This window comes from Bos javanicus, chromosome 17 (genome assembly GCF_032452875.1).
Source record: "Bos javanicus breed banteng chromosome 17, ARS-OSU_banteng_1.0, whole genome shotgun sequence".
In the NCBI taxonomy this organism is placed as follows: Eukaryota; Metazoa; Chordata; class Mammalia; order Artiodactyla; family Bovidae; genus Bos; species Bos javanicus.
This window is the reverse complement of record NC_083884.1, coordinates 72,709,072-72,729,970: the sequence shown is the minus strand read 5'-3', so window position 1 is coordinate 72,729,970 and position 20,899 is coordinate 72,709,072. Positions and strand designations below refer to the sequence as shown.

At 60.2% G+C, this 20,899-nt stretch overlaps 2 protein-coding genes across 11 annotated transcripts; one reads left to right on the top strand and one right to left on the bottom strand.

The window, feature by feature from the left end:
- Nucleotides 1–1,126: 1,126 nt before the first annotated feature.
- Nucleotides 1,127–2,614, bottom strand: LOC133229210 (protein FAM246C). The gene has a single exon (XM_061385666.1). The coding sequence runs from the start codon at nucleotides 1,997–1,999 to the stop codon at nucleotides 1,316–1,318; it is 684 nt and encodes a 227-aa protein (XP_061241650.1). The 5' UTR covers nucleotides 2,000–2,614; the 3' UTR covers nucleotides 1,127–1,315.
- Nucleotides 2,615–6,041: 3,427 nt separating this feature from the next.
- ZNF74 (zinc finger protein 74) lies at nucleotides 6,042–17,996 on the top strand. 10 transcript variants are annotated; one of them, XM_061385657.1, is made up of 9 exons: nucleotides 6,042–6,063; nucleotides 7,630–7,700; nucleotides 8,446–9,601; nucleotides 9,763–10,723; nucleotides 10,822–10,956; nucleotides 12,030–12,085; nucleotides 12,809–12,935; nucleotides 13,185–13,280; nucleotides 13,792–17,996. In XM_061385657.1, the coding sequence occupies exons 4-9, from the start codon at nucleotides 10,687–10,689 to the stop codon at nucleotides 15,363–15,365; spliced, it is 2,025 nt and encodes a 674-aa protein (XP_061241641.1). In that variant the 5' UTR covers nucleotides 6,042–6,063; nucleotides 7,630–7,700; nucleotides 8,446–9,601; nucleotides 9,763–10,686; the 3' UTR covers nucleotides 15,366–17,996. The 10 variants fall into 10 exon arrangements, with proteins under 10 accessions (XP_061241641.1, XP_061241640.1, XP_061241643.1 ...); XM_061385656.1 differs by having other exon boundaries at nucleotides 8,446–9,901; nucleotides 10,311–10,723; XM_061385658.1 differs by lacking the exon at nucleotides 8,446–9,601 and having other exon boundaries at nucleotides 6,045–6,063; nucleotides 10,311–10,723.
- Nucleotides 17,997–20,899: the final 2,903 nt, after the last annotated feature.

Here is a 20,899-nt window from a genome sequence, read left to right as displayed (position 1 = left end):
CCCCTCACCTGGGGGCCTCTGTGAATCTGGCGTCCACCTTCCCACTGGTCTTGCTGCTACCCGGCACCTCTGGCCTCTCACGATTCTACGGCTATGGCGGAGTCGCTGACCACAGCAGACTGCGCACCCACCGTGCGCTGGACAGTCTTCAGGGACGCGGTCCCCCTCCCTCAGCCCTTTCCCGGCCACAGCAGCCTCTTGGCGAACACAGGGTCTTCGCTTCCCACAGCACCTCGATCTGTGGGGCAGCCCCCACCCCAGTCGGTGGGTGCAGGGCTTTGCTGGCCCTGGGGCTCAGCCTGTGGCTCTGGCAGGGCCCCTAGGAAGCAGGCAGGACCCCCTTCCCACAGTAAAGGACGCACGCAGTGACCTTGGCCTCCTGTGGCTGGGGGGAGGGACGGCCTGGGTGCACCTCCGATCTCCCCAGCCTCACCCAGAAGCCCAGACTGCCCTAGTCCCTCTCGGGGGCAGATTGTGCCCACCCTGCCACCCTACACTTTGTCTGAGTCCCCAATGAGATGGAAGGAGAAAGGCCGCCTGCCAGTTGGTGCCTGCTAGCACACGATTTATTCTATAAAGGAGCGGGCTGCCCAGCCTAGACATCATGCGGCTTGGTGATGCCTCTGGCTGCCACTTCACTGAGGCCAGGAGATGAGACGGTGCCAGTTCCTGGCTCTGTGCTGGAGGCCTCGCTGGGCAGGCGGCCCCTGGGTAAAGTGTGCTGTGGAGTCTGCTGTGGGTGGACACTGGAGAGACTCTGCTGTCAGGTGACTGCCCGCGGCGAGGGTCCGTGAGGGCCTTGCTGTCAAGGCGAAGCTGATGGTCCTGGAGGCGCTGACCAGATGTGCAGCATCCAGGAGTGGGTGGGCACAGCCGGGGGAGTGAAGCTGGCTAGGGTCAGGCTGCAGTCCAGGGCCGAAGTAGAATGCGCTGTGCATCAGAGCGACACTGTCCTGGGTGAGCGGTGTCCCGGTGACTGTCCCTGCAGCCCACGTGTCCCGGTGCCTGTTGGACTTGGTGTGTGGGTCAGGCTCGCCACCCCAGCACCGGACAGCCGGTCTCCTCCCTGAGACCATTCAAGGAAACACACGTACAACCCCTCCCCCAGGTGGGGGACCCTGGGCTCTTGCCCCGCGGCCCTTCCCCAGCGCTGCCCGCACCAGCCGCGCTCCCCAGCCCCTATCGGTGCCAGAGCGCTAGCGAGCGGCGTCGGAGGACCCTTCTCGCTCCCGAGCCACGCCCCACGAGCCCCGGTCCATTTCGGAACAGCAAAGCCGGGCGACCCGCGGCGCTGCCCCAGGCCCTCGCCCCAGGCTTAATCCCCGCCGCCCTCCGGGGCCCCGGGCGGCACCGGGGTCTTCTTGAGGTTCTTCCTGGCCGGGGCCCGGTTCGCGCCGCCGTCGGCCGGGCCGTCTGAGGCGTCGTCGGTGGGCCTCGCGCCCGCGGCCAGGGCGTTCACGGTGCCCAGTGCCCGCAGCAGGGCCGGGCCTCGGGGGACGCGGGGCTCGCGGCGGGCGGCCGGCGGAGGCGGCAGCAGCGCGCGCAGGGCGTCCAGCTCGGCCCGCAGCTCCGCGCGCAGCGCCTCCAACCCCGCGCCCAGCTCCGCGCGTACGGCCGCCAGGCCCTCCTGCAGCTGCCGCTCGCTCACCTCCAGGACGCCCGCCGGGTAAGTGGCCCCGCCGCGCGGCTCGCCGCACACGGAGCACACGGAGCCGCGGCTGCGCTCCTCCGCCTGCTCGCCCGTCTCCGCCGCCCCCGCCGCGGCCCCCGCGCGCTCCACCAGCCGCAGCAGTCGGGGCGCGTCGGCCCGCGCCGCCGCCTCAGCCCGAAGCTGGCCCCGCAAGCGAGCCAGGCGGCCCGGGCCGCGGGCTTCGTCGGGGCCCGGCCCATTGGGCTGCGGCCCGGGGTCCCGCCGGCGGCCCACCGCGCGCCGTAGCGCCTCGCTGGCGCCGTAAGCGCTGCGCGCCTGGACCCACGGGCGCCGGGGCTCCGCCGCCATTCGCTTGGCTGCCGCCTCCACCGCCGCTTCCAGAGCCCGGCCGGGCCTGAGCCCCAGCCTGCAGCCTAGCGACCAATGGGGCCCGGGCGACGCTCCGTGGAGAGGGCCCCGGGGGGACGGCTGTGGGAACGACCGTAAGCCTCGGGGGATCCGGCCTGGGGCCCGGGGAACCCCGGCAGGCCTGAGATCCAAGGAGCCAGGGGAACAGCGCCGCGGGTATAAGTGTGCAGGGCTTGCCCGCGAGACCACGCTGTCAGTGGGTCCCCAGAGGGGCTTGGACAGGCGTCAGACAGAGGCGATGGGGACGTGGAGACACCCAAACCCAAACGGGGAGCCGGGCTCAATCCTCTGCTCAAAGCCACTGTCCCGGCCCAGTTACGGCAGGAAGGCATGAGCGGTCCGGGCCCCCAGCCCCGCCCACTGGCCGAAGCCCCTCCCACACCAGGCCCAGGCTCTGTCTGGAACCCCTCACTCCAGTGCTCTGCCGCCCCAGCCTTCGAGCTCCGCAGGGTCCCCGCCTCCGGGGGCTGCCGGAGGTCGCGCCCTCTCGCTGTCTGTGTGCTGGTGTCGTCCTCCTCCTCCTCGAGACACTTCCCACCCTTTGCCTTGCCTGCCTGGGGGACCCCAGGTCCACCCCCACCCCCCCACCCCGCACCCCCGCTCCTGGCTGCCCCCACGCCTCCCGCTGGGGCAGGGCAACCTTCCTTGACCAGGGCCCCCCACCGGGTACCTCGGGGCCCCTCGCCCACAGCACCCTGGAAGTCGCAGGGAAGCGGCTCTGTTCTCTGTCCGCTTCCATCCACAGCAGGGTCCCCACCATGGCCCGTGGTGCCGAGCGGGCTGGATGTCGTCAGATAGGGTCCTTGGCTGAATGCATCTGGGGCGGAGGGTCCCAGGTGGAGCTACCCGCGGCCAGCCGTGCACCTTCCCGTCCCTCACGGACCCCTGCCTGCTCCCCCGTCCCTCACCTCCTCACCGCTGCACCCCCTGCATTCTCACTCTGCTGCCGTGGCGCCTGCACCATTGCCCCGCCCACCCCCGGGCCACGGACAGGGCTCAGTTCGCCCCTCTGGAGGGCAGGGTTCCCACCCCTCGCCCTGGGCATGTTGTGCTCACGGCACCAAGGGACTAGTTAGGGCTCTGGGCGCCCTGGGGCCGCCCTGGCAAATTGTGGGCGGGGAGGGCCTGGCGAGGATCCAGGCTGGACTGGGAAGGGAGATGGCAAGACAGCTGCTGGAGCCTGTGTCCCTGGGGCCCCTGGAGGACTCTGCAGCTCTGTGCTCGTGTGTGTGTGTGTGTGTGTGTGATTGGGGGTGCAGTCAACCCTGTCCATGGGCAGCCCTGGCCCCAGGTCACCCTCTCATTCACTCATTAACTCATTCGTTGGAGCCTGTCACCCTGGAAGGTGCAGGGGGAGGGGAGAATCCAGCCCTAGGTCCACCCCTCCAGCCCCTGCTTCCTGCTGAGTCACCTGGCCCCTCGGGGACCCCCAGCATCTGGCCCAGCTGCTCCCTGGAGCCTCGTTAACCATACCCCCCCCAACCTCCCCTCCGTAATTAAAATCGAGCTGACACAGGAGCCCTGGATGGCGTGGTCCACCAAGCCCGGCTGTGTGACCCAGGCCTCTGCCCTCTCTGAATCTCGCCTGTGGCACCCAAGAGGCCCTCAGATCCCCAGAAGGGGGCCGCAGGGAAGCCCTGAGGGTGTGAGCAGGCGTGGGGGAGACTCCAGGATTGCTGACAGGCAGATGGGAGTGTGAGAGCCGTGAGGGTGGGCGGCCTGGGCCCTGGGCAGACAGAGGCCAGTGGATCCAGTGTGACAGGGGCAAAGACAGACGGGAGGAGAGGCCCTGGGGGCCCCGTGGGTCCTGGGGGGGTCACAGAGGTGTCGGCCAGGGTGAACAGGACAGGCAGTCAGCACACCTCTGATCTCCAGAGGCTGTGTTCAGAGTCAGGAAGCCGGTTGTGGAGACCCCGGCCTGGGCTTCATAGGTGCAGGGCCAGGGCGAAGGCGAGGCCTGGGGCAAGAGGCAGGCTGGGGTGCCCAGTGGAGGCTGGGACTATGGTTGTCATCCCTGCGGGGGACGGAGCTCTGGGTGGGGGCCACACCCAGGCCTGCTCTCCAGTTCCTCCCAGGAGCTCCTCAGGGTGGGGCCTGCCGGGGGGAGAGGGGGTCCTTGCATGGAGGTGCTGACGGGCCCAGCTTGTGCCCCACGGTGTCCCCGGCCGAGTGCCAGGGCCAGGCCAGCTATGTCCATGGGCAGCCACCAACTCAGGCATCCTCAGCCTGGCTCTGCCTCACACTGGCCCTCCCACCGGGCCCGGCAGGCGAGTAGCTGCCCATTAGCTCAGGGAGCAGAGAGGGCCCTGGGCTTCTCTGTGCAGAGGAGGGGAGCCATCCCGCCCTGGGATTTCCCTGTGGCCCCCCCCCAGGCTGTTTTCAGAGCGGCCACCCAGCCTGGAGGTTTTCTTTCCCAGGGTCTGGGGGCGGTCAGGAGCCAGGGGGGTGTCGCATGCTGACGGGGTTCTGGTGGCCGGGGGCGGGGGGGAGCCACAGGGCTGTAGCCTCGAGGTCCTCAGGGCAGTATCTGAAATGCAGGTGCTCAGGTTCTACCTCTAGGAGGCAGGGGGGGGGTGGCTGAACGCTTTTCAGCAGAGCAGTGGAAGCGGCGAGGCAGACGGTCCTGAAGCCGGTGGGGACGAGGCACAGGGGCCCGAGGGCGACAGGACCTCTGAGCAGGGCACCCACCGTGGGGGGTGCTTTCGGAGCTGGTCTTGGAAGGCACGGTATGGGCCGGGCTCTAGGCGGTGGGTGGCACTCTCCGTCTGGGAATTCTGGAGGGTGAGCAAGCGAGGCTGGCTGGGCGGGGTCTGGACCACAGGCCCTCCCGGGAGGGAAGGCAAGGCTGTGGTGCCCCACAGCGCCCAGCGTGCAGGTCGCGTGGCAGGGCCTAGGCGGGCTCAGCTGCAGGTCTGGCTTGACCCACCACACACACAGGAGGCGGCTTCGTCCTGCCTCATGGGCCACGGGTGGTCTCTGGGGCCTGGCCTGTCTCTCCCACACCCCACCCACGTCAGAGCCCAGGACGCCTGAGGCCCGAGGGCCACCCCCTCCAAGACCAGTGTCTCCTTTAAAGACACGGTCAGAGAGGGAGTGACTCGCCCAGGATCCCAGGGCAGGAACGGGGCTTCCTGTGGGGGCGGGACCCGGGCGCACCGTGCCTCGGAATGCCCCCTGCCCACCAAGCCCTGGGACTGGGCCCTGGCCTCCTGGAGGCCCTGGCCGCCCCGGCGTTCCCTGGGAGCCGCCCTGGGTCAGCTGGCTCTGCAGGGAGCAACTCACCACCCCGCGTTGACCTTGGCCAGCCTCAGTACCTGGCGATGGCCTTGTCTGCCTAGCCCTGGTGTCCGCGGCCCTCACTGTCTGGCCTGGAGTGGCTCTGACCTCACCCCGTGGCCAGGGGTCACGGTCTGTCCCCATCAATCTCTCTGCACCGACAGGCTGGCCGTGCCCTTCCGTTCATGCCCTGTGGGCCGCCCCAGAGCCTCCACCGGGCCCATTTCTCCAGGCCTTGGCTTCGGCCCCGACCCCTCGGGTAGGACGGTTACACCGCCCCTCTGCCTGCACCCTCCCACCCAAGGGCCCCCTGCCCCCCGCACAAAGCCCAGGCTCGGTCCGGCCCGCCCCAGGGACTTGCCTGCCCACCCCCCGTTCCAGGAGCCTCCTGCCCCCGGGCTGGTGTGAGCTGCTCCCGGAGCCTCAGGTCACGGCCGCTCCCCAGGAAGGTGTGAAGAGGGGCCTCCGCGTGTTCCTGTCTGAGGAGAAAGGCCCGCTTGCGCCCGTGCGTCTCTGCTCCTGTTTTCCTTTCCCTGCACAGACGGCACCTCACCCCTGCTTCTGGTCACCACCCGCGCGGAGCCTCCTCCTGGGGAACCGATTCCAGCCCAGGCGGGGCGTCCGAGGACTTGACCGCCGCCAGCACTGTCCACCCCGAGGTGGCATCACACCCCACAGGGCGAGGGCTCAGACCCACACGACCACCCCGACCCTCTTCAGACGCCTGGGTGGGTTCCCATGAGCCTCTCCTTAGGCTCCTCCATCGCGTGGTGGAAGCGTGAGGTCCTGGGGGCCCCGGCCCTCCAGCCTAGGCCAGCCCAGGGCGCTCGCGCCCTCCCGGAGTGGACCGCGCCCACAGTACCCAGCCCTCAGGGAGGCTCCCAGCCAGGCCCAGCGGTGTCTGAGCCCCAGAACTCCCGGCCCCTCTACGTGGATGGTCAGGCGGCCGTCTGCAGACGCCCCCAACCCCCATCAGAAGCATGGCTGGCCACCCTCCAGTTCCCGGGGGTCCCAGGCAACGTGCCCTGGAGGGTCGTCAGCCCCACTCATAGGTCTTCCAGCCGGAACTCTCCACACTCACCCGCCAGGGTGCACACGGACACACACCACACAGATACACACCACACACATCACACACACACCACACACATACACACACCACACATCACACACCAAAGACCACACACATACACACCACACACACCACACACATACACACACCACACAGACACACACACCGCACAGATACACACCACACACACCACACACACCACACACATACACACACCAAACACCACACATATACACACCACACACATACACACTATACACTACACACACTACACACGCACCACACACGCACCACACACACACTGAACGGATCGCACACACACCCAGATGCAGGGCATTTCCGCAGCCTAGGGGGAGAGGGACGGGGCCAGAGCCCAGCGATCCTGGCCCCGTAACTACACTTCCCAGAAGGCTGTGCTGCACGCACGTCAGACGGGCTCCGCCCCACGGCGCCCTCCGGGCCTGGCGCCCCTGCGCGGCGCAAAGGCTCCTGGGAGTTGTGGGCGTCCGTCACGCGCATGCGCGCGTCCCGCAGCGCCCCACGGGCGATCCTTTGTGGCAGTGGTCTTTCCGTGGGAGGCGGGTCGGTTCGGCATTCTGGCCCTTCGTCGGTCCGCCGGTCCGCCCCTCACCTTTGTGCCACCCTCGCGACCCTCAGCTCGGGGCGGCCAAGCCCGAGGCCTGGTCGGCCCGCGCGGACCCGGGAGGCGTGACTGACAGGCTGGCGGGGCGCGCCATGGGGCGGGAGCGCAGCCGGACGCGCCCAGCGCCTGCGGAGCCCGCCTGACCCCGACCCGGGGCGCGTAGCCGACCCCGCGGGGCTGTGCGGCCGTCCCCAGCCCCGGGAGCCTGGCCCGGCCCGCCCCCAGCCAGGGCGGCCGTCGAGGGAGGGCGCCATGGACACCCCGGAGACCCGGGAGGCGGGTACGGTTGGCCTGTCGGCCGCGGGCCTGGGTTTGCACGGGGAGGGCGCGCGGGGTTCCCGGAAGCGCCCCGGAGTCATGCTGCCGCCGCCTCCTTCCGGTGGGCACGGGGACGGGAACGGCGGCGCGTCTCCTCCGTAAGTGGGATGTCCGAGACGCCGAATAGCAGGATTAGCCCCAGGTTCTCTTTGGTTGTGCCGAAGCTGGGGCTCGCCTCTGATTCCCCTTGATTCTCCCTGGGCTGGGGGTGCCTTGTGGCTGTGGACAGAACAGCCCCATTGACTCATTCGTCCTTTCCAGATCCTGCTCGTCCCCTCAAAGAGATTGCAGAAGATACATTGCCTCGGGGTCTCCTGGAAGCCAGGTCCGAGGTGAGTGGCTGTCTTTTCTTTTTTTTGAACATCTTGTTCTTTATGAGGAGGGTTGGCATCGTCCTTCCATCATCCAGGCCGTTGGTCATCCAGCGACCCCCGATCTGGGTGCCTGTGCTCCAGTCCTTAGGGAGCTCTGGGTCCGGGTTGGGGGGGGACAGTTCGGTGACGCCCGGGTGCGCCCTCCAGGCGAGTGTCGCTTGCAGCCGGGCGCAGCCCAGCCGCGGTCCGTCGCTCGGGACTGCTGTGTGCCCAGCATGTGCCGGGAGCGCTCAGCCGCGCACACCTGGTGGGCGGCAGCTCCCATGACACCACTTGGCTCATCTCCACACGCGGGCCCACTGGGATGCTTGCTGCGGTTGATCCTTGTTCGGGGCGTTTTCTGGGAGTAAGGTAGAAGGATGTGGAACAGCTGATGGGAGGGCTGGGTTGCAGTGCTGGGGGTCAGAGTGACGGTAGAGCGTGTGTCCCGATATGCTTTTTCTCTGTACCCAGTTCCTGACACAAGGCCTTCGTGGAAAAATGTGGAATTACGGAGGCTTTGGGGGCTCTGACGGGAGTTGGCCTTGGGGCCGCTTCTGCAGCTGAGTGAAGCACAAATCACTCCTTTTACAGACTTCAGGGTTTTGCTCATCATTTTGTTCCACCACCTACCCGTCTGTCCTCCCCAGTGTTCAGAAAGGTGCAGTTGATAGAGACAGTGTTGGTGAAAGGCTTGGAGGATTGAGTCCTTTGTCATTTTTAGGATTTGGTGATTCTGCTAACCTGTCGCTTGAAAGGTAGAAATGACTGTGAAACACGCGTGGTGAGCCGGGCCCGGCTTCTGCGATGCTAGAATGTTCTGTGAAACCTCAGGAGGCATGACGAGCGCGTGCGTAGGTACATAGTCCTTAGTGGGTCATAGATCCAAAAGTCCTGTCAAAGGCGTTTGGAAACTATTTCAGGTCGAGGGGGGTGATGATGGCACTGTGACTCTGGAGAACGTCCTTGGTAAGTGCAGGCTGAAGAATGTAGGCTGAGATGTTCTGATGTCTGCAGCTGACCTTGAAATGGAGGGAAAAGCAGGGCGTGTGTTGAGAGCACCACCTCGGAGGCACGCCCCTTCTTGTGCACAGATGTTGATCCCGAAACACCAGCTTCCCAGGCTTTGAATAGCTGGTCCTCTCTCTCAAGTGCCCTCCTCTCCCAGCAGTCTCGTACTGTGGCAAGGGTTCTTCCCGGCTGGGACATCCCCCGTGGTCTGTTCTGATTCCTCTGCGGGTTGCATTACCAAGTCTGCCTTTGATTCCACACCCTTTTGCTCCCTGCCCTGCAAAATGAAGATACACGGGATGTGGGCTTCTCCAGGTAGGTTGGGAGTGCCCCTAGCAAGGCCTCAACGTGGCTCAGGTCCTGCTCTTGCCTGTCGACACCCCCACACTGAAGCCACGTAGCCGCTGAGAGCTCTGTTAGCAGCTTCGCGTTCTGAGGTCTTGTCTCTGTCCCTTCCGCCTTGTGTCTGCCGGCACCGTCTCGCTCCATCCCTGCGCCTCAGGTTCAGCGTGCGTCCTCACCCCCACCTTCTTGTCTCCCTGAAGTCCACTGGGGTTTTCATATCAGGCTTGTTGTCGCTGTTCAGTCACTGAGACGTATCCGACTCTGCAACCCCATGGACTGCAGCACGCCCGGCCTCCCTGTCCATCACCAACTCCCGGAGTTCACTCAAAGTCATCTCTGTTGAGTCGGTGGTGCCATCCAGCAATCTCATCCTCTGTCGTCCCTTTCTCCTCCTGTCTTAAATCTTTCCCAGCATCAGGGTCTTTTCCAGTGAGTCAGTTCTTCGCGTCAGGTGGCCAAAGTATTGGAGTTTCAGCTTCAGCATCAGTCCTTCCAATGAATATTCAGGACTGATTGCCTCTAGGGTGAGCTGGTTGGAACATTGCGTGAAATGTTCCCTTGGTATCTGTAATATTCTTAAAGAGATCTCTAGTCTTTCCAAAGTATTGGAGCTTCAGTATCAGTCCTTCTAATGAATAATCAGGGTTGATTTCCTTTAGGAGTGACTGGTTGCATCTCCTTGCAGCCCATGGGAGTCTCGAGTCTTCTCCAACACCACAGTCAAAAGCGCTGATTCTTTGGTGCTCAGCCTTCTTTATGGGCAGACTTCCTGCCGTACGGTTACACACGGGAAGAGCTCTCCAGTTCTGTGCACGTGGGACGTGGTGAGTGTTGGCACACGCGTAGAGCTCTCCAGTTCTGTGCACGTGGGACGTGGTGAGTGTTGGCACACGCGTAGAGCTCTCCAGTTCTGTGCACGTGGGACGTGGTGAGTGTTGGCACACGCGTAGAGCTCTCCAGTTCTGTGCACGTGGGACGTGGTGAGTGTTGGCACACGCGTAGAGCTCTCCAGTTCTGTGCACGTGGGACGTGGTGAGTGTTGGCACACGCGTAGAGCTGTGAGCACGCAGGCAGGACAGCACTCCCGTCACCCAGCAGGCCCCTTCGTGCCCCTTATAGTCCATCTTCTCCACCTGTCCCCTTGGCAAGCAACATAATTTTGCCTTTTGGAGAACGTCACATGGAATCACCCTTGTGATTGTTTTCAATATTCATCTATTTATTTGCCACCAGGTCTTTGCTTGCGGCTTGCACACTGCTTGTGGCCTGTGGGGTCTGGTTCCCTGACCAGGGATCGAGCCCGGGCCCCTGCACTGGGAGCACAGAGCCTCCGCCGTTGGACCACCGGGACGTCCCTATACATGTGATTTTGTTCCTGATTTATCTCACTTAGCATGCTTTTACACCCGTGTCCTGATTTGAGTCAGCAGCTTGTTTTTTGATGGTTGAATGAGACCCCATTCCGTTTTAGGTTGCTGGGCTGCCCTGATGAGACGCCACAGAGTCAGTGGCTCAGGACAGACATGCCCTGTCCCCTGGTTCTGGAGGCCAGAAGTCTGAGGTCAGGCCATTGGTGGGTTTCTTCTGAGCTGCTCTCCTTGGTCTGTGGATGGCTCTTCTCCGTGTCCTCACGCGTCCTTCCCTCTGTACGCATCTGTGTCCAAGTTTCATTTCTTTATCACGACACTAATCTTATTCAGGGCCCATTCTAATGACCTTATTTACCTTAATTACCTCTTTAAAGACCCCATCTTCGAGTCGAGTCGCATTCTAACACATTGGAGCTTAGGGCTTCAACAAACTGATTTCCACACGTGGCACCACTGTACGCGTACCCCCCGTTTGCTGATCTGCTCACCAGCTGATGGACGTTCAGGGGGTGAGTCCAGGTTTAGGCTATGACCAGCAAGCCTGCTGTAAGTATTGGTGGCCACGTCACGGGTGTGTTTTCTCGCGCGTAAATACCCAAGAGCGGGATGGCCGAGTCGTACGCTGAGCACGTGTCTCCTTGTTGGTCTCTGTTGGTCTCGTTGACTGCTCTCTGTTGCTGCTCTTTTCTCTCTCCACTGATTTCTGATTCTTCTTCTTTCTTTCCTTCACTTTGGTTTCTTCAAGTTGAAACTTAAGTATTGTTTTGATACCTGTTGTCACATACCATTCACGGCTATAAAGTTCATTCTAAGTCCTCTTCAGGTTTCTGTTGAAAATTTTGATATGTTTTATTTTCCTTTTTCAGTTCAAAGGAGTTTCTACAGTTTTTTGGTGATTTCTCCTTCCGCTCTGTATCATTTAGGAGTCTGTTAATTCTAAATAGGTGGAGGGTTGTCCAGGTGTCTTCTATTGTTTCTAATTCTGCTGTAATCAGAGAAGGAACTGTGTGTGAGCTGAAATCTTTCAAATGCACTGCGGCTTACTTTCTTACCAGCGTGTGGCTTCTCTTGGTAAGTGTTCTGTGTGTGCTTGGGAAGAACGTGGACTCTGCTTTTGTTGGCTAGCGTGCTCTGGAAATGCCGAGTCAGAGTTGAATCCTGGTGTTATTTGGGTGTCCCACGTTCTGACGTTTTCTGCTTATATATTGTGTCGGTTACTGGGAAAGACTGTCGTTAAGACCAGCTAGTGTAATTGTGGGTTTGTCTGTTTCTATTTCCATTTCTTTTTAAATGTATCTTGCGTGCCGGGTGCTTGTTGCTGCGCAGGCTGGTCTCTGCTTGTGGCGGGTGAGGGTTACTCTCGAGTTGCGCTGCGTGGGCTTTTTGTTGTGGAGTGTGGGCCCTAGCGGAGAAGGCACTGGCAGCCCACTCCAGTGCTCTTGCCTGGAGAATCCCAGGGACGGGAGCCTGGTGGGCCGCCGTCTGTGGGGTCGCACAGAGTCGGACACGACTGAAGCGACGCAGCAGCAGTACTGTTTCACGGACGCTTAATTCTTCTGATTTTGTCGGCTTTTCCTTTTAGTCATTCGGCTGGACTCTGGACAGAGAGGACTTCCTGACGCTTTTGTTGCAGCGCAGGTGCTTGACGGTGTTGCCAGTTTCTGCTGTTCGCAGAGTGAATCACCCGTAGGTGCACGCGGAGCCTCTCTTGGATTCCCTCCCGTTGAGGTCGCCTCAGAGCAGAGTGGAGCTCCCTGTGCTGTGGGGCAGGCTCCCCTTAGTTAGGCTTGTGCGCAGCCCCAGTCTCCACTTGTCCCCCCTTTCCCCCTCTGGTGTGTGTGTGAGCGCCGGATTCAGTTCCTTACACGTGCTGGGATGTGGTGACATTCCTCAGTGTGTGGTTGGGTCTTTCAGAGACTTTTAGGTTTCGGTGTGAGCCCAGAGAAGCCTTTAATCTCTGGCTAATCTTGCCCAGAACACCGGGGTTCCGGACCAGAGTCACACGGAGAGTCACGGGGCCTTTCAGGACACTTGGAGCTGGAATGACCGAAGGGGGCACCGCAGACCAGGGGCCAGTGTTGGGGGAGGGTAGGAGCAGGTGAGGGCAGGCACGTGGCCCAGGGAGAGCAGGGGGCCTGGCGGGAAGAAGTGGGCGGCAAGCAGGAAGGACACGGAGGGGTCCGGTCCGCCCTCAGGGCGCAGTGCGGGCCTGTCTGCGGCCGTTTATGTCTACAGCACAGCCTTCCGGCCACACTCAGGACGGCGCCCGAGGTCTCCGATGCTGAGCTCCTGCGTCACCCAGGAACACAGGTGGACTGTACCGTACTGGGTGAGAGAAAACGAACACGTGTGTCCTTCCAGGAGTCCGTGACTTTCAAGGACGTGGCCGTGGACTTTACCCAGGAGGAGTGGGGCCAACTGGACTCCCCCCAGAGGGCCTTGTACCGGGATGTGATGCTGGAAAACTACCAGAACCTTCTCTCCCTGGGTAAGATGGTGCCCAAGGTGAGGAGGCCAGGCCTGGCAGGATGCGGCCTCCTGTCTCTGCCCTGGAGACAGGGCATCTGCCCATCTTTGCCTGCAGGTGGGGCCTGGAGGAGAGGGAGGGGTGGACAGGCCCTGGGAGCCCAGCCTGCCCTGGAGGGGGCGTCAGTCTCCGTGGGGTCCTCCTCTGAGCCCCCTTCCTCAGCGCTGGCGCACAGAGCGCCCAGAGCCACGCCGCTTCCTCCCCGCGCAGGGCCTCCGGTCTGCAAGCCAGATGTCATCTCCCACCTGGAGCGAGGTGAGGAGCCATGGCAGGCGCCCAGAGACGGGCCTGCGGGGCCCGATCCAGGTGAGTGGGGCGCGGAGGCGGAGCCCCTCCCCGCCGCTCCTGGTCCGCTGCTGCGCCCTCTGCGCCTGCCCAGCCCCTCCTGCCTCCCTTCCCTGAGCACACATTGAGCACCGACTGTGTGCCAGGACCCGTGCTGTGGGCACACAGCCGGTTGCCTTGAGCTGGAGAGACAGGAGCATCTGCACGTGGAGTGTTCACACGAGGGGCTATCAGTGTGGACTCAGCCCCCAAGGGCTCCTCCATCCCCGCCCGGCTCTTTACAGAGCGGCCTGGCTTCTGGCTTCTTACAGCCTCCCCGCCCGTCGCCGCCCCTCCCGCCCCACCTCCTCCCCGCCGCCCCGCCTCCGTGTACTTCGCCTGCCCTGCTGCCCCGCCCGCCGCCCTGGCCCCTGCACCCGCATCCGTCCGCAGTCCGCGCTTCCGGCTCACCGGAGCTCTGGGCACACCCCGCCCTGAGCCCTGGCGCCGCCCCCCGCGTGGTCTCAGAGGGTGGCCTCTTGCTTCCTTCCAGAACCAGGATGGGAGCCCGGGCCTGAGGCGGAGGAGACGCTTGTTTACAAGGAAGAGCCTCCCTGGGAGCTGATCGCAGTCGGGCTGGTGAGGTCCAGTGTGCACAACCCCGGGTTCGGCAACGAGGGTACCTGGGGGGCCGGCCCAGGGGGCCCGGCGACTGCTCTGACCCGAGGCGAAGCCGCCTACGCTAGTGCTGGGTCCGCCGAGGAGCGCCGGCGGGGCAGCTCTGAGTCCAAGGAGGCACTTGGCCTGCAGAGCGCACTGCCGGCCCAGCCCCGCCTTGCCGCGGAAGGAGCCTTCCCGGAAGGCCAGCCGGGAGGAGTGCGGGCCACCGGGGCCGGGCGCCGGCGCCGGAGCCAGGGTGCCGGGAGCGGCCCGTTCGCGTGCAGCGAGTGCGGCAAGGCCTTCCCGCGGAGCGCGGCGTTGGCGCTGCACCGGCGCTGGCACGCGCGGGAGAAGGCGTACAAGTGCGGCGAGTGCGGCAAGGCCTTCAGCTGGAGCACCAACCTCCTGGAGCACCGGCGCGTGCACACGGGCGAGAAGCCCTTCCTGTGCGGCCAGTGCGGAAAGGCCTTCAGCTGCCACTCGTCCCTCAACGTGCACCGGCGCGTGCACACGGGCGAGCGGCCCTACAAGTGCGGCCAGTGCGCCAAGGCCTTCAGCTGCAGCTCGCTGCTGGGCATGCACCGGCGCGTGCACACGGGCGAGCGGCCCTACCGCTGCGGCGAGTGCGGCAAGGCCTTCAACCAGCGGACGCACCTCACGCGCCACCACCGCGTGCACACGGGCGAGAAGCCCTACTGCTGCGCCGCGTGCGGCCGGGCCTTCGCCTGCCACTCGTCGCTGGCGGCGCACGAGAAGCTGCACAGCGGGGACAAGCCCTTCCGCTGCAGCGACTGCCAGAAGGCCTTCAGCAGCCGCTCGCGCCTGACGCTGCACCAGCGCGCGCACACGGGCGAGAAGCCCTTCCAGTGCGGCCAGTGCGCCAAGGCCTTCAGCTGCCACGCCTACCTGGTGGTGCACCAGCGCGTGCACACGGGCGAGAAGCCCTTCCGCTGCGACGAGTGCGGCAAGGCCTTCAGCTCCCACTCCTACCTGATCGTGCACCAGCGCGTGCACACGGGCGAGAAGCCCTTCGACTGCAGCCGCTGCTGGAAGGCCTTCAGCTGCCACTCGTCGCTCATCGTGCACCAGCGCGTGCACACGGGCGAGCGGCCCTACAAGTGCAGCCAGTGCGGCCGGGCCTTCAGCCAGAACCACTGTCTCGTTAAACATCAGAAGACCCACTCGGCGGAGAAGGCTTTCAAGTGTCACGAGCGCGGCGAGGTGTTCGGCTGGAGCGGGCCCCTGGCGGAGCACCGCAGGCTGCACGGAGGCGAGAAGCCCTTCGCCGTCCAGTTGGACCAGCGCTTGCTGAGCCCCTACTACGTGCCCGGCGGCCTACCGGGCGCGGGAGCCTCGGGCGGGAGCAGCATGGGCCCGGTCGATGCCCGGGACGTGGCCGAGCTCCTGGGTGTGGCCCCGCCCGAAGGCAGCAGGAGTTTCTCCCTGGGGAGCAACCCTAGAAATTAACGTGTGTGTGACACACCCACCTGCCACCTGAAACACACCTAGAGGTTGTGGGCTGCTGAAGAGGGAGCTGGTGGGAGAGCGCCGAGGGCGTCCTGTCCTCCCCCTGACGTTCGGAAGGCGGGGCGGGGGCACTCTCCTCAGGTGAAGGGGGCCCTGTCCTCGCGTCCTTGGACAGCTGCCGCCTTGATTTGCATCCCGAGTTTCTTCTGTAAACTCTTGTATGTTTAACATGATAATTAAAGGGGAGAGAAAACTGGAGAATCACAGACAGTATTACTTCTAAGTGAACGCTCTGTGCCAGGAGGGGAGAGTAGGCTCAAATGGTGGGCCTTTGGGAAGAAGCAAGTTCCCTGGACTCGCCGCACTCACGCGTTAGTGGCCATGCAGCCCAGCGTCCCGTCTGGCCACCTTGTCCGTGGTGGAAGCAGGCTTCATACCCCGGCTGGTGAGGCCACCTGTGGGGCGGCCCCAGGCCCCACGGTGCTCAGCCCCCGAGAGGAGGCGCGCCTGGCGGACCCAGAGAGGGGGAGAGATGGTGTCCCTCCGGGGCTCGGTCATGGCTCGCTCATCCTGCTCAGTTTAAAGCAGAGACCAGCTGCCGGCTCACATCTGTACAGAGGGCTGGAGTCTATGACACACACTTCATTAAAGTATGTATGGAGGCTGAATAACCACATTTCAGAAAATAGAGAATTAAGGGAAGAGATGCCCATCATTCTTAATAAAACCGCATCTTGCGCTTTGGTCGTCTTCACGGTTCTGTAAGCACGGTGTGCGTGTCTGTCTTGGTCCCCCAGCGTCCCCACCGCACGGCCCGCCTCTCTCCAGCAGAGCCTGCTGTGTTTGGAGCTGAGGTTCTGGAGAGGGCGGGCTGTCCTGTTAACTGCTCTTCTGCTGGATGCGAACGTGATTTCCACGCGTCACTATTATAAACCATCCTCACACACCATCTTTTTGGATTCTTCTTCGACGTGGTCCTCCGGCAGGTTGCTAGAAGTGACAGTTTTGAGATAAAGGAACTACGTCCTGCATCGTCCAGTGTGGTTCTGGTTGTGTGAGGACAGTGACACCGTCTCGGCGTGAGCAGAGCCGATGGCAGTGGTCGGGCACCGCCCGGTCCTGGAGGCTCAGGCTGGTCCTGCCGGGCTGGCTTCTGCGCCCTCAGCGCCGACCCACCGCTCCTCCGGCGTCCCTGAGGCTGGCTGCAAGCCCTTCCCTGCAGCAAACAGGGACACTCTGACAACTTAATTGGCAGAAAACAAGTAGAATCTAGCTTTGATTGTTACCATAGTTATTTCTCTTAGTTTAAAAGAAATTCACATACGAATTAGCACATACACACACTGCTGCTGCCTGCCCGGCAGGGCTGCTGGCAGCCTCAGCTGGCAAGCACCTTACCGCTTCAAGAGACACCTTTTGATAATGTTCAGTTGCTCCATTGTGTCTGACTCTTGGCGACCCCATGGACTGCAGCACGCCAGGCTTCCCTGTCCATCACCAACTCCTGGATCTTGCTCAAACTCAGGTCCACTGAGTCAGTGATGCCATCCAACCATCTCATCCTCTGTCATCCCCTTCTCCTCCCACCTTCAATCTTTCCCAGCATCAGGGTCTTTTCCAATGAATCAGTTCTTCGCATCACCCGGCCAAAGTATTGGAGCTTCAGCTTCAGTCCTTCCAATGAATATTCAGTATTGATTTCTTTTAGGATTGATTGGTGATCTCCTTGCAGTCCAAGAGACTCAAGAGTCTTCTCCAATACCACGATTTGAAAACATCAGTTCTCTGGCATTCAGCCTTCTTTAAGGTCCAACTCTCACATCCATACATGGCTACTGGAAAAACCATAGCTTTGACTAGATGGACCTTTGCCGGCAAAGTAACATCTCTGCTTTTGAATATACTGTTGACGCTTGTCAGCTTTTCTCCCAAGAAGCAAGTGTCTTAATTTCATGGCTGCATCACCATCTGCAGTGATTTTAGAGCCCAAGAGAATAATAAAGTCTGCCACTGTTTCCACTGTTTCCCCATCTATTTCCCATGAAGTGATGGGACCGGATGCCATGATGTTCGTTTTCTGAATGTTGAGCTTTAGGCCAACTTTTTCACTCTCCACCTTCACTTTCATCAAGAGGCTTTTTAGTTCCTCTTCACTTTCTGCCATCAGGGTGGTATCATCTGCATATCTGAGGTTATTGATATTTCTCCCAGCAATCTTGATTCCAACTTGTGTTCATCGAGCCTGGCATTTCGCATCATGTACTCTGCCTAGAAGTTAAAGAAGCAGGGTGACGGAACACAGCCTTGACGTACTCCTTCCCAAATTTGGAGCCAGTCTGTTGTTTCGTGTCTGGTTCTAACTGTTGCTTCTTGACCTGCATACAGGTTTCTCAGGAGGCAGGTAAGGTGGTCTGGTATTCCCATCTCTTTAAAAATTTTGAAATGGAACATGTTACTAGTGTTCTTCAAGAAAACCGTTTGAAATACCCTTTGGCCCCTCTTCCATTGATGTCTCAATGCTCTTTTATTTACATAAAAACTTTGTGTTCTCATCATACACATAATACATGTATATTGAAGAAATTGGGGGGAAATCAGGTGTACAAGAATTAAAACAATCCTCAGTTCACAGTCATGGCCTGGAGATGCATTTACTTCCTGTTTTTTTCTCTGCATGTATACACTTTTTTTTTTTTTAAGTGTAAAGGGCTTTATTATAGGCAAAATTATTTAAGTCAATAAGTTTTTAAGAAATTATACATGTTCTGACTCATTCTACTGCCAATCACCTTAGCTTCCCCAGTGTTTGAGTCATAATCTTCAAAGTAGCCCTTTCACAAAGAACTTCGGCTCAGTCCACAGTTGTAAGGGTCAGTCCATGATTCTTTCAGGTGGACTTCTTTGGTCCCCCACCTGTAATCACTGGGATCCAGTGTCCTCGAGGAGTTTACTGTGGGACCGTATTTAGGGTCAGTGGAGATGGTTCTGCCTGGTTCTGAATTTCAGACACCCTCTAAACATGTTTTAGGGCTTCTCTGGTGGCTCAGTGATAAAGAATCTGCCTATCAAGGCAGAAGACAAGGGTTTGATCCCTGGGTTAGGAAGAGCCTGTGGTGAAGGGAAAGGCTATCCACTCCAGTATCCTTGCCTGGGAAACCCCACGGACAGAGGAGCCTGGTGGGCTACAGTCCATGGGGTCACAAAGAGTCCGACGTGACTTAGCAACAAACGTACATTAAGTGCAAACCGTGGTCACTGCTAAGCTGTCCCAGCCGAGAGCCGCCAGTATGTAAGCCGCTAATACGTGAGATCAAAAGCAGTTTGGGGACGCCCCCGGCGGTCCAGTGTCAACACCGCACACTTCCGCCGCTGAGGGCACAGGACCAGCCCTGGTCAGGGAGCTAAGATCCCACAGGGCACAAGCGCAGCCGAGAGGAGAGCTTGTCAGGTTTTCATAGTTTATTAGCAAACCTGTTTGCCATTTCCTCCCCCAGATCTAACACAGCCTCTGAATAAACGGAACCACGTGGTCACTCTGTGAGGTGACCACAACCATGTCAGTCTACAGAAAAAGCTCCATCAGGATACAGTTCAACTACACGCGTTTCCTCTCCTGGCCGTGCCACACGGCACGTGGGGTCTCAGTTCCTCAATCAGGGATCGAGCCCTCGCCCTCGGCATGAAAGCACAGTCTCAACCTCTGGCTCACCAGGGGGGCTTCACCAGGAGGTTGCATGCTGCAGCAAAGCCCAGGCAGCCAAAGAAATGAAGCATTAGACGTAGGATTATTTGTTCCTGCGTTTTGACGGTTTAGTTTTCTCTTTGTCCACTCTTCCATCTTTAGATGGACACAAATACATGCAGTAGGTAAGCATGTAACACACACGCACACACACGCAGCACAAGTGTCCACCTCGGTATGTACGCCGGTATACATACATAGTACATACAGCCTCCCTGTATGCATTCTCAACCACTGGCACTCCAGCGGTTAAGGATCACCTTGCAACGCAGGGGACACCGGTTCAATCCCTGGCCCACGAAGATCCCACACGCCACGGGGAAACAGCCCGAGTGCCACTACTTCTGAAGCCGCACACCCTGGAGCCCCCGCTCCACAGCAAGGGAAGCCGTTGCGACGAGAGGCCGTGCTCCACAATCGGAGGGCGGCCTGCACTCACAGCAACTGGAGAAAGGCCTCGCACGGTGATGAAGACGCAGAGCAGCAAAAACAAAAAAATGTTTTTATTAAAATAATATTAAAGCTAGACACCTTTAAAATATATGTGTACCTATGCACAATATGCACATACGCATATCAATATGTACAGACATATATGTATATGCGATATGCACACACACATTGCCCTAGCATGAACATTTTCTCTGTTACTGCATTTTCAGCATACAGAGGTTTTTGAATTCTGTGTAGTCGGGTCTATTCAATTTTTCTTTCCTTTATCCTTTGCCTTGGCTCAGATGCCCTTCCTTACATCCTTTTTTGGTTGTATTTTATATTTACTCTTAAATCCACCCATCTGGGATATAAGTGTCCGAGGTTCTGCATCTTTCTTGAACTTCATCCCCCAGTGTTCCACAGACCTGCCTGTCTTCCCCATTCCTGCTGCTCTGTAATTCATAGAGAGTAGGACTGGGGTCACATTTTTAGGAGGTTTAAAAAAAATTTTTTTTTCAAATTTTTCTAAGTGAGCCAGGCAGGAATCATTTTCTCAGAACTTGGCCTTCATGCCCCTGCAGATCTCCTTGGGGTTTTGATTATAACTGGCCAGTTTGGAAAGAATTAACATAGTTCTATGTGAGATTAGGTCTTCACATCAAAGACCATGGTAGATGACTGTTCATTCTAGTCTGCCTCTCACCATCGGAAAAGGCTTACAGGGCTTCCCTGGTGGTCCAGTGGTAAAGAATGAGCCTGCCAATGCAGCGGACGCAGGCTCGGTCCCTGGCCTGGGAGACCCCACTTACTGCAGGACAGCGGAGTCCATGACCTGCAGCTCCTGAAGCCTGCACACCACAGCTGCAGTAGCCCCTGTTTGCGGCAACTAGAGGAAACCCGAGCATAAAACCAAGACCCAGCGCAGCCAAAACTAAATGAAAAGGAGATGTAAAAGGAGAAAGCGCTTATCATCGCCTTTGTATGTGCTCACATACGGATTGCTGACTTCAGTGTAACTTTGCGGGGTTTGTAAATCAGCCACGGGATGAGACACAGAGGCAGCTCTTGCCTGCAGCTACCCTTCTGTCTATTTCACACTGAGCAGATCTGCTGGGTCATTCCAGAAAGTCCCTAATGCGTTATTGGTTTATCCTGTTTTCTAAGTAAAGTCATTACTTGGAAATAAAAAGCTTGCCTATCCTTTTTTGTATGATAGCCTTTTACTTCATTTCTTCCTAAAACCCACACTGGCCAGCACTTCAGGGCAACACCGAGCTGGTAGCAGCGGTCACCTGTGGCAGACTCTGGGACAGGGTGACTCAGGACGTGTCCACCTCAACACTTCGGCCTCTAAAAT

Bases quoted from the DNA above. Each gene is read 5' to 3' on its own strand.
- LOC133229210 (XM_061385666.1), bottom strand. From the start codon at position 1,999: ATGGCGGCGGAGCCCCGGCGCCCGTGGGTCCAGGCGCGCAGCGCTTAC.
- ZNF74 (XM_061385657.1), top strand. From the start codon at position 10,687: ATGGCTCTTCTCCGTGTCCTCACGCGTCCTTCCCTCT. The intron at 10,957-12,029 runs GTGAGTCCAGGT...TTTTCCTTTTAG, and splicing joins AGCTGATGGACGTTCAGGGG to TCATTCGGCTGGACTCTGGA. The intron at 13,281-13,791 runs GTGAGTGGGGCG...GCTTCCTTCCAG, and splicing joins GCCTGCGGGGCCCGATCCAG to AACCAGGATGGGAGCCCGGG.